The 14,564-nt window shown below is 49.7% G+C and overlaps 1 protein-coding gene across 1 annotated transcript in view; it reads right to left on the bottom strand.

Moving 5' to 3' along the window:
• Positions 1-14,289, bottom strand: part of LOC121364760 (transmembrane protein 132B-like) — a 217,857-nt gene extending 203,568 nt beyond the window's left edge. The window contains exon 1 of the mRNA XM_041488266.1: positions 14,205-14,289. Within this exon, the coding sequence (XP_041344200.1) occupies positions 14,205-14,289 (85 nt within the window). The remainder of the gene's footprint in view (positions 1-14,204) is intronic.
• Between the last annotated feature and the right edge of the window lie 275 nt (positions 14,290-14,564).

The raw sequence follows: 14,564 nt of genomic DNA, 5'->3' as shown, positions 1-14,564 counted from the left end.
AAGCATTTAAATGCATTTCCGTAACTGTTTGTGATGATTCCCAGACAGCAGCCTTCATTAAGCTGGAGCTCAGGCTGAGAGCACCAATTAGCAGGATTTAAAAACAAAAAGAGGAACTGCTGCAGTTCTCCCCAAATAAAGAGTACAGGCCCAGCCTAATCTTTTATGCCTGGCTTTGCTGGAAGCGAGGGGAGGTTAAAGCTCCAGGAAGGGGCAGTGCACAGTCCTTGGGATGGGCAGGCAGCTCGGTCACTCAGCACCATTTGGCTGCTAGGGAGGGAAGATGTAAAATATGGCAGCTCATCCTCATCCACTGCCATGAAAGCAAGGAAGGAAAGGAAGAAGAGAAATCCTGGCAAAGCACTGGTGGACACCTCTGTCTGTTCCTCAAGCTGGAGGAGGGGCACACTGAGAAGTGCCCAGCAGGCACTCTCACACACTTTGATTTAGTGATGTTTGAGCTACTTTAAAATCACATGGCAAATTAAAGTTATACTTTTTCCCATTCATTCTGTATTCTGTCAAATTCTTTAACTTTATGCTGTGCAAAACAGTTCTACCAGTGGACCTTGACAGCAAGAGCCTGCTTCATCCCCACTGCTCAACTCCCACCATGGGAACTGCTTTCCAAAGCAGTAAAATTCCTTATCCAATTTTCCTTCCCTCAGACTCAATCTGCAAAGCCTGCACATCGACTTTGTCCAGTTTAGCCTCAGACTGGCAGCAAAGACACTCAGCAGTGCAAAACACAAACCAAAAGGAAAGATCAAATCATCTATTTAAAGGGTGAGTGTTATGGATTTTCATTTTTTCTGTAAGAGCCATGAGCAATTATTTTTGAGCACAGAGATCTTAACCATTCATTTATCCTGAGAATAAAAGTGGGAGAAGGGGAAATGATTGCTTTTTCATTATTTGTCGCGCTGCCAGTACTGAATCAAAGTCAGAGGACTGCCAAAACATCTCTTTTGATCCAAATAACTATCATCCTCATAAACATTTCTACAAGGAGAAAACCCAAAACCCCAGTCCAATCTTTGCACCACGAGTCTAAAGATAAATATATAAACAACAACACACACACACACAGAAAAAAATAAAATAAAATTAAAAAGCAACTCTTCCTGTATAAGTTTTTGCCATTCAAGCCAGGCACAAAAGCTTTTTAAAAGATGCTGTGGGGGGGGATCTAGAACTGGACCAGAAAAAGCCAAGCTTGAAGATTCCCATCATCAGCCCAACACTGTAACACCACTCACAGTGACTTAGAGAGAACAAAAAAGAAAAAAAATACACACATCTATATATAAAAAGATTTTACATCAGGAACCAATTTACTTTTGCTGCTCCACAGAGCAATCATGCCTCAGGACCCACAGCTAAATGACTGGAGCTCACACAACTGGAAGAGCAAAGAAAGCAGCAGAGAACTTTAATGGCTTATGAAATTCAATTGAAATTGATGGTTGGAAAAGTGAAACATTTAACACCCCACCAACTTAATGTCAGTGCACCCATGTGCATGGACACACACACAGGTACATGAACCAAAAAAGGTGGGAACTCATTTTCCACTCACCCACAGAGCCCTAGGGAAGGAGATGGCACCCTCATACAGGAACTTAAACACTGTGTAAATATTTTAACTCCTCCAGACCTTTTTCCACTGGAAGCTTTAATATGAAACCCATCTTTTGTGAAAATGCAACACATTATTATGACCTGCACCATTCATGTCTCTGAAATATTAGAAGCTGCATTCTGCATTTCAACTTCAGCTGGAGCAGGAACTCAAAAACTCTCCCTGCTGTTTGAGCTGACTTTGAATAAACTGTTTGCAGCTGATGTACTTTTCCAGCACGGATCTCTTCTGTTATGAAGCCTGTCTCTGATGAACAATAGAAAAATATTGTTGACAGGGGTGTACTTTTCCATCTACTCAAAAATATCATTTTGCAGAATATTTTCACAGCTCAGCAGAAGGTGGAAAGAAAGACAATATTATGACTAGATAAGAAAGAAAGAAGACATTCGTTATAATTAGCTTATAGTAGTTTTCTTGTTGGTTTTGGCTTGCTTGAACAAGGTTCTTTACTAGTTAGAGCTCCAATCTGACTTACAAAGCCTTCAGGCAAAACTCATAATCAAAGATTAACCTGGGTAAAAACAATCAGAATATGGCCAAACCACTTTAGAGCAATGCTTGTGTCCACAAAGCAACTAGAACCACCAGTAATTTCACACCATGGCTTTGAAGTGCTCCTGGGTGCATGGTCAGCTGGGTGCTTCAGATGCATCACCCCAGCCCAGAGGCGAGAAAGGCACGGCCACGTCCTGGTCACGCTGTCATTTACGGAGTGACTCGGGGCACAGGGACACTGCTGCCTTGCAGGAGGACTGAAACATCAGGAACCAGCTCACTGGAGCCTCCCTGGTGCCCCTGGAGCAGGCAGGGACACGTTCATGTGGGCACTGGAGCTCTCTCTGCTGCACTGCACCAGTTGATTCATGGGGAGGCTTTGATGTGCAAATTAATCATTATAACTTTTAACTGAGCTAATGGAAGCGTCATATGTTGCTAATTACACAATACAGGGGGGAAAAAATTGCAAATGAATTTATGCTTAGCCTAATCAGGATGGCAAGTTGTGGTTTAATTACAAATTGTTGTGCAGCAGCAAAGCAGCTGCTGCATTTCAGCAGCTCTGGTTCCACAGCAAAGTCCTGCTGCTCCTCACTCGTGTGCTCAGGTCCAGCTCTGCTCCCCTCAGCCAAAGGTGGCTGCAGCCTTGGCTGGGGACAGCAGGGACATCCTTCCAGGGGTGTGCCACCCACACCTGGCATGAGGAAACGCCCACCCTGAACATCTTTCTCCAGTAATGTCTACAAAAAGTGCTCCTTTTGGTCACCTTCAAGCTTGGCATGTTCAAACCTCTCTTTTAATCTGAATTAATGTCTCCACACGCAGAGGAAGAAATCAGTGATCTTCCTCCAACTCAATGCTGCTCAATTCACACAAGCAAGAATCAAGAGGCATCTTTGGAGCCTGCTTCCTCTATGCCCTCACAGTTAAGGGGAATGGAAGAATAAAATGAGATTACAATAAATAAATAAACAAACACTCCCGAACTTTGTAGTGCCTGGAGCAAGTTTTTACAACCAAATTAAAATCCCTGAATGTTGTGGCTTTTATTGGAGATGCTGATAGAGCCAAGGAGATGTAGCATGGCAGTGCACCTGCACGATGCATCACCCTGGGATGTGCCACTGTGAGGTCAGTGATGATGACCCTCACCACCCGACTGGCCCTGCACAAAAACACCCACTTGCCAATAACTCTGCTGGTAATTAACCACAGAGTTATTAACCACAGAGTTTCAGCGAGGACAGAAAATCTCTGAAATGTATGGCAAAAGCATGGTTATCTAAAAAAGCAAAGACAGTCTATTGTTTCTTATATTATTTTCAACTTGATACAACCCCTACTTGTCAAAAAGAAGGGGGGGAAAGCCTCACAGCCTCTGAGAACATTAATTTGCTTTAGATTTTCCCAGTTACCCACAGTAAAGCAAAAACCTGCAGTATTTTTGGTTGGGTTTTTTTTGAACACCAGGGGGCTGATTACTGTGAAATGATCTTAGGCTTCTCCCACTAAGTGGACAGATGGATTGCTACTTTTGCAACTTCTTTTTGCAGCCTTGAATTCGGTTGCTGGCGGGAGGCTCCGTTCCAGCTCTCCCCAGCATCATTTCTCTCCTTGCACTTGTCATCTCACTTCCCAGCCTGAGGCTGGGCTATGGAAAAGGCTCTCTGCAAGCACAGGAATTTGCTTTTCCAGGCAAAGGCTGGACCCCACTGCGTGGGTACCACTGGGCTCTGCCCCTCTCTCGTGCCCACCCTGGGGAGAGGGAATGGCACAGGCACAGCACAGCCCCACTCCTGCATTTCCATGCCAAGGAAGCTGGCTGAAGCTATGGAGACAAACAGCACCAGTGCTAGACAGACCAAAAATGAGGTCTCTCAGCATTCCAGCAAACAATCTGCAATGTAGAGGGTTCTGCAAGGTGAGAAAGAAACAAAAAGCACTGCTAGGCAAAAGTCATCTCCTTAACTTTTTTTTTTTTTTTTTTTTTTTTTTTTTTTTTTTTTTTTTTTTAAGACAAATTTTACAAAGTGCAGACTGAAACGCTGCCAGGCTCCATCCCTGCTTCCCTGACAAGCACAGAGAGCTCAAAGCAACTCAGGAATGGTAGGAACAAGGTGGGTCCCCGGCCAGCAGCCTTTGCATTCACAGCCCTCCACTCCCACAGGCAGCACACAGATGGCCAGAAAAACTCAAAAGGAACCCCTGAGCATGCAGGGAAGGGAACTGCTCGTTCAGAAGGTGCTTTTTAGGAACAATCCCCTGAGGGAACACTGCCCGACCTACTGGGCATCACTCCACTGCAGCCCAGGGACCGCAGCCCCTTTAAGATGAAGACCAGGAACAGAAGGAGGAAACACTCAGTTTGATCCGAGGAAGTGAAAAACCTCGGGAAAAGCAAACTGCCAGCCCCAGGAATGACTAAGCACAGAGCCAGGCAAGGCAGAGCTGGCTGAGGCAGCCACACAGCACACATTCCCAGATCGGTGCCAGTTCTGAAGGTATGCTCTACGGGAAAACCATTTCTGGGGAGAAAAAAAAGAAAAGCCAAACCTAAAAACAAGGACTCAGTTCTTTAGCAAACCACATGAACTGCCTGTGTGTGTTTATAAGCATTCCCATCCGTCTGTAACTCCAGCTGATGCACAGATAGCAATATAAGGGTCAATAATGGTTTATCTAAAGATGTGTGTCAGCCCATCTCTCCTCACTCTCTGACAAACCTTTTACAAGAGCCACTTACTTTAACCCTGAATTATCTGCCTCTGCTCATCTTCAGGGAGAATCAGCACGGCAGAGAAAGAAGCAGGCAATTCCCTGTGATCTGAAAGCTCACTTTCTAAATCAAATCAATTTTTCTAACGTAATTTGCCTCATCTAAATCACTGACCCATGCATTTTCTCACCATCCTTTGACAAGAACTGCACCAATTGAAGCAAAGCTAAAACACTTCAACCAGACCAATTCATAGAAGTCTTTAGAGGAATTCTTTCATCACTGTAATTAATTCTTTAAGTACCACAGTGGGATGCTCTGAATTCAAACCCAGTCCGAGGAGTAATGATTATACTAATGGGAGAAGCTGCGCAGTAAATAAATGCAAGTGCCCTGCTGAAAGAGATCGTTTTCAATAGGAGACTGCCACTGAGGGAGATAACTGTATTCTGGAGATAATAACTCAGATGATGAAGTCCTACAGACTGGAGTCTGCTACAATTCCCAGATTCCACACACCTAAGGGATGAGCATTTTGACAGATATGCGTTAGAGCTGGGGCTGCTCCAGCTCTCAGCCCTTGGAGGAGGGAACAGAGAGCCTAGGGCAGCTTGGGAAACCATCTGAGAGCTTGCTGGTTGGTGCAGGAACCAAAGCTATGACTGCCCTTTGGCTTTCCCCACGTGGTTAAATGCAACAAAGCCTTCTCACACATTTAAAGTGTTGGGCTCCAGAGAAAGGGAGGGAGATGCTTTAGCTCTGGATGGTGCAAATCAAACACAGCAGAAGAACCAAGCAGTGCCAATGCTGGGGCAGAGAGAGAGCCCTTAGAGAGAGCCTCAGCACTGCCTGGGATGGGGCTTGGAGGTGCCAAGCAGCTCAGGCACCAAAACAGGCCAGGGATGAGACATGGAGGAGGACACAGTGCTCAGCACACCAGGGCTAACAGACTGGCCATGAACATCAGCAACTTCTGTCCAAGGTGAGCCTCACTCCTTAAAGAGCAGCAGCAAAAACCATCAGCTGCCACCCCAAGGCCCAATTTCACCCAACACCTCTGTTCTCTCTGCCAGCAGGGCTTAGACTTTGGGCTACTGCCCCAGGGCACCTCATGGGGATGATTCAGAGGACACACAATGGCTTCAATGGTACCCACTTTTTTCCCTAAAGCCCTTTGAGATCTACAAGTGAAAGAATGATAAATTACTAATATTTGAAAAGAAAAAAATGTGTCAATTGTAATAAAATTCATGCTATCTTCTGTTTATCTCTTGCTTGTTTCTCCTCTTTAATGAAGTTGAGCCTTTTTGCACCAATATTCATGCTAATAACTTTCAGTGGCCTACTCCTAAGCAAAAGACCCAAAATGAGTAACTGTGCTGCATTAAAAAAGAAGTGGAAGAAACCTTTGTATATTAATTCTCATTGCTGTCAGAGATGAGGATTTAATAACGTTAGTATCTAAGCTACTCCATTATTTCCAAACACCTTGGAGCAGAATGTCTTAGTGGGAGATGAATTAGATAGTGGGACTGTAAGTGCCTTCTGAGTGTTTTCAGAGCATAATCTATGGCTCATCACCACGTGTGTTTCAAGTCCTTGCCCTCTCTTCTCCAAATAACCTCCAGCTGTAAATGCATTTACATGCTGGGTATTTGCATGCCAGACCCAGCTCCTTTTCTTGAGCATTTCCTACTCACTGTTTAACCATTTGTCCCCGTTTAATAGATTTGCCTGGCTTTGGCTTTGGATGGGTGGTAGGGATGGAGAGCTGGGAACTCAGGTCAGCCAACAAATGATGGAATGAAGCAAAGAAGGAAAACTGTGGGTGGAATACAGGAGAGGTCTGATGGGCTGCAAAGCTCTCTGCCAAGGGAAGCAGCAGAAGTCCTGCACAGCTGAAAACCAGCCATGCTCAGGAACAGGCTGTACCCAACCTCCAGAGATGGGAAAGGCAGTTTATTTGCCAACTTTTCCAGCTCTAATTCCTATGATTTGGAGAGGCTGAAGCACATTGGCCTTCGAGCTTGCCCTGAAAGGGCTCTGCTGCTTCTAGAAAGCTCTTACCATCCTCTCCAGGTGCCTCTGTTGCAACCTTTTAAAAGCTTGTTCCACTGAGTGAGTGTTGTGTCCTCTCTGCACTCAGTGAAAGACACTCAGACCTTGTGCTACTGGTCCCTGCTACCCCACCCAGCTCTCTGAGTGCCCCAGTGACATTTCAGGCTGCTGTGGCCCCACAGAGTCAGGGACAGAGGCACTGGTGGCCGTTGTCTTCCACCAGACCAGGTTCTCACACTGGCCAATGTCTTGCTCCACACAGACATCCAGACCAGCTCCTTCCAAAACTCATCTTGGATTTTTCCTTTTTCAACCAGAAATCTGGTTACCAAGACCAGTCAGCAGCTACCAGCTCTTTGCTGAGTTTCTAATTGCTGCTTATTGCATAGAAACCTGCTCCATCTGCTCAAGGGCTCCCTTTTAGGGCACAGGGGCTCTGTCTTATTTTTGGTGCGAGTTTCATCCTTTTTTGAAGCTGTAGCATAAATGTTCGTTTCAAGAGCTGCAGCATCCATTAGACAGCCCTCCTTCCCCATTGTGGCAAGAGTCTTGCTGCTAAGCAAAAGCTGTGGCTAATTGACAACAACTCCTAAACTGAGATATAAAGTAGCTGCGTCTGTCATTCATGCAAACAGCAACGGCAGCTCAGCTGCTAAATAATGGAAAATGGTTCATTTTTCTGACTCAGGGAAGATCCTTTATTAAAGAAATGAACCTCTCTGGTGCTACAGAGCCATGCCCTGATCATTCCTGCATCTTAAAAATCTAACATTGCCCATAAAATTCCTAAGTAACATAAACCCTGTTCCTTTCACTACTCTCCCAATCAGAAAAACTGGGTTTAAATCACCTGCTGGCAGGTTTATTACAGGGCCCACAAGCAGATAAGGTCCTGTGCACCAGCCCTCTGCACTTAACGGGAAATAAATCTCTGCTCTGCCATCTGTTTTTGAAATGTTTCCATACAAGCTAAACAAAAAACCCAAAGATACGTGCACCTCTCAATCCTTCTAAAGGATTTTATTTCTGGGGTAATGAGGATGCCATTTCTCCCCTCTCTAGCAGAAATGCTTTTCCTCCTCAGGCTGATTCCCCCCAGGGCTCCCCCAGCCCACAGCCAAACTCTCCCAGCATTGTATGTGTGGATAAATGGGCTCAGCACAGGGGCAGCTGCTTGGCCAGAGGCACCACCTCCCACACATCCCATGGGCTGCTACCAGTGCAAACACCATTTCTGGATCCTGCTGAGCCCCTTGGCTTGCCCAGAATGAGGATTGGATCCCTGCTTCTCCATTTAGCCCCAGTTTGAATTGCACCGTGGAGTTTTTTTTTCCATCATCTCTTTCCATCACCAATGCCAAGCTAGAGCTGCCCAACACGGGTGGTTTCACACCATCCCCTCCCCATAACCACACCTGTGGTTCTTGCACAGCCTTTGAGCAGATGGCAGCACCATCCCAAGGCAGGAGGACATGGCCATGCAACCACAGAGCACCCTCTACCCAGGATTTAGCAGCTTTGTCACTAAAAGCCCATTTCCTGCCACTGCAGGTCTCCTTCCCCACCGCAGGGGAAGGGCTGGGGCAGAGCAGCTCCTGAGGGCCAGCTGGTGCAGGCACGGTGAGATGAGCAGAGCTGGTTTACATGCAGTTTCCAATTAGTTTACTCAGCAGACAGCAGCCTCGTGGAAACTCCTCTGTTCCTGGCTATCCCTCACCCCTCAGGGCACCCCTTTGCTTGCTCTCTGACTACCACCATCACCAAAAAAATCAGGAAAAAAAACAGAGTTAAAATCAAATGCTACACTTCAGTTTCTCTCCTTGCCTGAAGTTGCAAGAGACAAGATAGGACATAATCGCCACTTTTAAAATCATCTCCTATGACAGGCAAATTGATCAAGTGGAGAGGCTGGGCTGCTTTTGAACTTGAACAAACTGATTTTCCATGAAAGATGGTGTTTACATTGCCTCTCAATAGCCTGCTGAAATATGCATTCCTCCTGCCATTTCATCACCAAAATTTGGGAGGAAAGAGTGTTTTTGGGGGGAAAAAGAGAAAAGGAAAAAAATGCGCTTGAATCTGGAGCACATCATAAATTCATGAAGCTTTCTGAATGCTGTCAGAGACAAACATTTATGTCAACAAAGAACAGCTCAAAGTGTGTTGCAAGAGAATTTTTGGGAAGCATGGAAAAAACATTAATATTTACCTTGCACCTTAGACTAAAGCCAATTGTGTGAGGTGCTGCCCAAACAGCAAAGTCTTCCTACAAGGAGCTCACCCACCACACACACTCCAGCAGTCCTGGCTTTACTTCCCAACACTGCACTCTATGTCACAGAGGGCAGTGGGAATACCCAGGGAAAGCCAGACACCGAGCAATCCCCATCCCCCTGTAAGTTGTCTCCAGGGACCTCTTTGCTTTGTAATTTCTGCCTGCCCATCCTCTCGTGGGAACCGCTTCCTCTGAAATGCCAGCTGGGAACTCCCGACAGCATGAAATCCAAGCATCTTCCACGACATCTAGAGCACCACATGGTAACTCACACTCCACAGCCTCCGTGGCACTTCATGAGAGAGGATCTGACAGTTGGGCAAGCACCACGTGCCAGCACATCAGTGAGCCTCTGACAGGGCTGAGAGCCAAAGCTATGCCAACAAACCAAGTCACTGCTTGTCATTAACTAACATCGGTTACAGCTCGGCAAGGAGAGAATGGGCGGTCAAGATCAGTGAAGTAAATTTGTTGAGCTGACAGTGTTTATTGTAGTGGGGTGGCTTCTCTCTCTCCGGGACGTTTGTTAAGGCCAGAAGACCTTGGTTGTGCAGGACATAGGGGGCTGCCACCTCCCCTTTGCTCCTCTGAGACAGGACAGGTCTGCAGCCACCTCCACGAGACACAGAGCTTCATGAAGCCACCTCTCCATCACAGCAAAACCTGTGCTGGTACCAGCATCAACCACCAAGGACAGGACAAGCAGCATGAGTTGCCATAACCCATCATCATGAGTAATGACACCCCTTCCTCCACCTTTCAGCAAAGGGACACAGGACACCACGGGCCCCCTGAGCAGCCTGGCTGCAAAACACATTTCTGAGGAGCTATGGAGAGGGTTAGGAGGACCCTGACTCAGCGTGGGGTCAGCAGGGTGGAATCCCCATCCCACTGGCACCATTGGGAAAACCCTGCACAGCCTAAAGCCCTGTGTAACCCCAATCCCTGTGCACCTCCGTGGAGCACAGTCTTCTCTCCAGGCACTTGGTCCTGGAGAGAGTCCAAGGGAGTCCTTGCCTAGGGACTGTGCCTTCCAAACTGCTGCCTGGGCTCAAAGAGCAACCAAATCCGTGATGGCAAACTCAACACAGCAATTAAATAAATGGAGCCATCTCTGGCTCAGGAATGCATCCTTCATCCAAAAAATCCTTCCCGAGACATAAACCCTGTCCCAGCCTTGGCAGCCCTCTGCTCTGACCTGCTGCAGCTGCTCCTGGGCTCACACCTTCCTCACCACACTAAGCTGCTATAAACACAGAGATAATAGGGCTGGGAGTGGCTATCATTCCCAGCAATAAAATACAGCAAATTAATTGCATCTAATTGATTTTTATATTTTAATGTAACTATTTTGGTATTCAAACCACAAAAGACTATTGATCAGGCAGAGTCAGTGAACAGAGTTCTGTGACCAAGCCGCACGTATTGAAGAAAATAATCAAAACCCAAAACCAGTGAGACTTCCCCATTTCAAATACATAAAGGAGGCTGCAGCACCAGTGACAGGAGATTTTGAATTGAAAAATGCTGTGCAGGGTAAGTCACACAGTTGCCTCCTGCATTCCCAGAGAGCCCAATGCCGATAGCAGCAGCAATGAATAAATCCAGAGTAGCTCCACTGACTTCAGAGCAGCTGGTCCAGATTTATGCTGATGGGAAGTAAAATCAGGGTATCTAAAATATTCTGCTCTAATGGATGCTGGAGCAAAAGGCACTATAATAATTTCAGACTTCTCCCCCCAGCCCACTATCCCCCACTTCACATCAGTTTGAACAGTCATTGCATAAAATGTTGAGATCTGCACTAATCTGGGGAAAATAACCTACATTTCAACAGTTTGTACGAACATGATCTGCAAATCTATTGTACGGTAGATAACGCAGGTCTTTCATTTCTGTTCCTAAAGAGCCTCTGAATAAAAAGTGTCTCCATATTAGGTAGAGTGATACAGGGACACATAATAAAATAAGCATAATGTCTCTCCACCCACGCCCCCCTGGAGCCAGAGTCTAAAAGCAATCGCGGGTCCTTCCTCACGCACAGCTGACAGCAGCCCAGGCGCGTCCCACGGGGGCTGAAGGAGCGTGTTCAGCGAGCCCTGCCCTGCCCTGCCCCGCGCTCCCGCACCCGCTCCGGGGCGCAGGGCAGCGGAGCGAGCCGGTGACACAGCACCGGGCAGGAAAACAAAATATTCAGGTAACTCATCCAGCTCGCTCGCAGGATACCTATTCATATAACCTCGGAGACAGCTCCGCCGCCGCCAGCGAGGAAGGCGGCCAAAACCCTGCCTAGATGGCAGCAAAAAACGGGGGCCTGCTGCCAGGCGGAGACATCCTCGAGCTCAGCGTGAGCGGCCCTCGGCTGCCAAGCACACACGCACACCCTCTGCTCGCAGCCGGGCCGCCGGAGAGCCGGGCCACGGAGTGATCTCTTAATTGGACCTTCACGAAGCTATTTAGGGGACCTGCTTGACAGGCGAACAAATGCCACCCGCTTTGAAGAGGCTGCAGAAACTCAGCCTGGTGCATCGCCGCTCCCCGCAACGCAGCCGGTCCCGGCAAGGGGGAAGGGAGGGAGAAAAAGCAAATAAATAGAGAAAAATGGCAAGAGCCCAAGGCGAGCGGCTGCATGAGCCGGGAGCTTTGCGGAGATGGCAGCACCGCGGCATGACTCATGCAGGTGTCTCTCCCGTCTGCAACAACCCAAACCGAGATGCGCTTCGTTAACCCCTGTAATCCAGAGGAGAAAACCGACTCGGATGACAGCGAGCTGCCGGAAGACCGGCACAGCTCGGGAGGGAGGCGTTCACCGCTCGCCTCTCTCTGAAGAGCTCTCCCCTGATCCCAAAGCCCCTCTGCACGCCCAGGCATTGCTGCGGTGCGGGTGGGACGGGGCAGGGGCAGCGCTCCGCTGGGGAAGCAGGAGGATGCTACGGCCGGGAGAGGAGAGAGGCGCAGGCGGAGAACGCTCTCGTTATTCACAGCTCGAGCCGAGAGCGCACTGCGAGTTCCTGACGCGCACGCTGAGCAGGGAGGGCTCAGAGCAGCGGAGAGGGATGGAAGGATGGATATCCCTGTGCACCTCCGTGGAGCACAGTCTTCTCTCCAGGCACTTGGTCCTGGAGAGAGTCCAAGGGAGTCCTTGCCTAGGGACTGTGCCTTCCAAACTGCTGCCTGGGCTCAAAGAGCAACCAAATCCGTGATTGGATGGATGGATGGATGGATACGTCGGTAGGTTTGCAGCCACAAACTGTTTCAAAGTGGGTTTCCATATGTTTAAGCACTCAGAGCGCTGGAAGAATTACACCCACAGCCCGATCTCACCATGGTAGCTACCCACACAGGAGGAGACGGGAGGGGGGAATAGCAGGGAAAAGATTAGCATTAATATGTCAAAGCAATAAATAAAAAGATTTTTAAAAAACCAAAAACCAGAAACCTGCTCCTTTGCTGTGCCAAACTCTCTCCTCGATAAAAGAAGAGCTGCACGGCACACAGGGCATGGCAGTGACCACAGAAAGCCACCATTCCTCGGGGCACTGCTGACCCACAGGCAGCCCGTGCCCTGTGTCCTGTGCTTGGTGCCCCAGTCCCCACAAGCTGCACCCCAAACTCTGCACCCCGGTCCCCGTGTCCTGCTCAGGAGGATTTCCAGGTGCCGCCGTGGCTGCACACGACCCAGCCAAGGAAGGGGATGGAGGGCAGGGGCAAGCAGTGCTTTTTGGGGTGAGCAGAGCACGGACCTCCTGCTGTCTATCTTCTGTGTGCCCCCAAGGTTGATGCCTCCTTCTTAGCAAATCGTTCCTGCTCTTCCTGTAGGAACCTTTCCTAAAACACCTCCCCACCACAAAGCCTTCCCTGTGCCCTCCCCAAGAGCGACAGCTACTGCTATTACCCCTCCCATGGATCGCTCCTTTTTCACCTAAAATCCTTGCATTTAGGCATATTCCTAAACCCCCAGCGAAGTTTCCCCAGCAGCCCAAGCTCCACGCTACGGCCAAAGGCGAGCACCGTCCCGAGAAGCAGTAAGCGCAAACGATTCCCCGAGCAACTTCAGCACCGATGCACCTTAATTAATTTGCTTTTAACAACCCCTGTTTATTAGGAGCAGCATCTGCGAGGCAGCTCACGAGAGCACGCAGAGCAGAACGTCCCCAGAGCGAAGTCCTGCTAAAGACTTTCCCAGGGGCAGCGCTCTGGCATCCTGGAGTGATCAAACACCCGCACCTGGGACCCGAAACGCAGCTCCCAAGTCCAGCTGGGGGGGGGGAGTGGGGGGGAGGCGGGGGGAATAAATAAAAAAAAAGAAGAAAAATAAAATAACAGAAGAAGAGCATCTTCCAGCCGCACTCCCTGCCCGGGCGCGCTGCCTCGCAGCCGGCCGCGATGAGGGAATCCCACCTGAGCCCAGTCAAGGGCCAGACCCCGCTCCCCGCCAGCCCACCGAAACCCGTCCTTCTCGGAATTAAGCGCAAAAAGGTTGCGCAAGTATTTTGTTACCGAAGGGGTTTAGCTCCTGCACATCTTTCCCCCCACCCCATAGATAGCAAGAAAGAACGAGAAGCATCGGGGAGGAACGGGGGTCGGCCGCACCGTGGGAAACCCCACGACCCTTCTCCATCCCCAGAGCTCCGGCAAGCCCAAACTTTTTCCTTTTTTATCCCCCAAATCGGCAGCAACGCGCTGGCGGCGGCCGAAGCAGGCGGGGGTCCGGGAGCCCCCGACACGCGTGGGGACAGGGGACAGCCGGGGAGGCAGCGGAGCTGATGGGGACTTCTTGGTGTGCCACGGAGCTCGGAGCGCGTTGCAGCCGCAGCGCTGCGCGGAGCGCCGCGGGGAGCCGGGGGAGGGAGGGCTGGGATGGGGGAAACGGCCGTAAATAAAACCGGGTGAGGGGGGCAGATATGAAATAAACACAAACAGTTAAAAAACAAACAGCGAAATGAACACAACAAGCAAACCAGACAAACAGGACCACAGTGGCGGGGTCGCGGCGGCGGGACCGGGGTTACCTCGGCACAGGAGCAGCAGCGGCGCCAGGAGCAGCGCGGGGCCCCGGGAGAGCATCCTCTTTGTTCCATGCCCAGAAGTAGTCATGGTGCTGATTTATTTGGAGAGGGGCGGCTGAGCGGGGCGGGGGGGCCGGGGGTGTCGCGCCGGAGCCCGTAACCACTCCCCCCGCTCCCCGCCCGCTCCGCTCCGTCCGGCGGCGGGGCCGGCGCCCGCGGAGGAGAGGAGGGCAGGGCAGGGGAAGGGGAAGGGGAAGGGGGGTCCCCTCTCGCCCCGCAGGGCCGGGCCGGGCCCGCAGCGCCCCGGGGCCGGTCCCGCTCCCCCGGCACGCGCGGGGGCCCTGAGGGGGGGGGCGCGCGCCG

The sequence above is a fragment of the Pyrgilauda ruficollis genome, unplaced genomic scaffold, assembly GCF_017590135.1.
Source record: "Pyrgilauda ruficollis isolate IOZ18807 unplaced genomic scaffold, ASM1759013v1 scaffold9, whole genome shotgun sequence".
Classification (NCBI taxonomy): Eukaryota; Metazoa; Chordata; class Aves; order Passeriformes; family Passeridae; genus Pyrgilauda; species Pyrgilauda ruficollis.
This window is presented reverse-complemented; position numbering and strand designations above follow the sequence as displayed.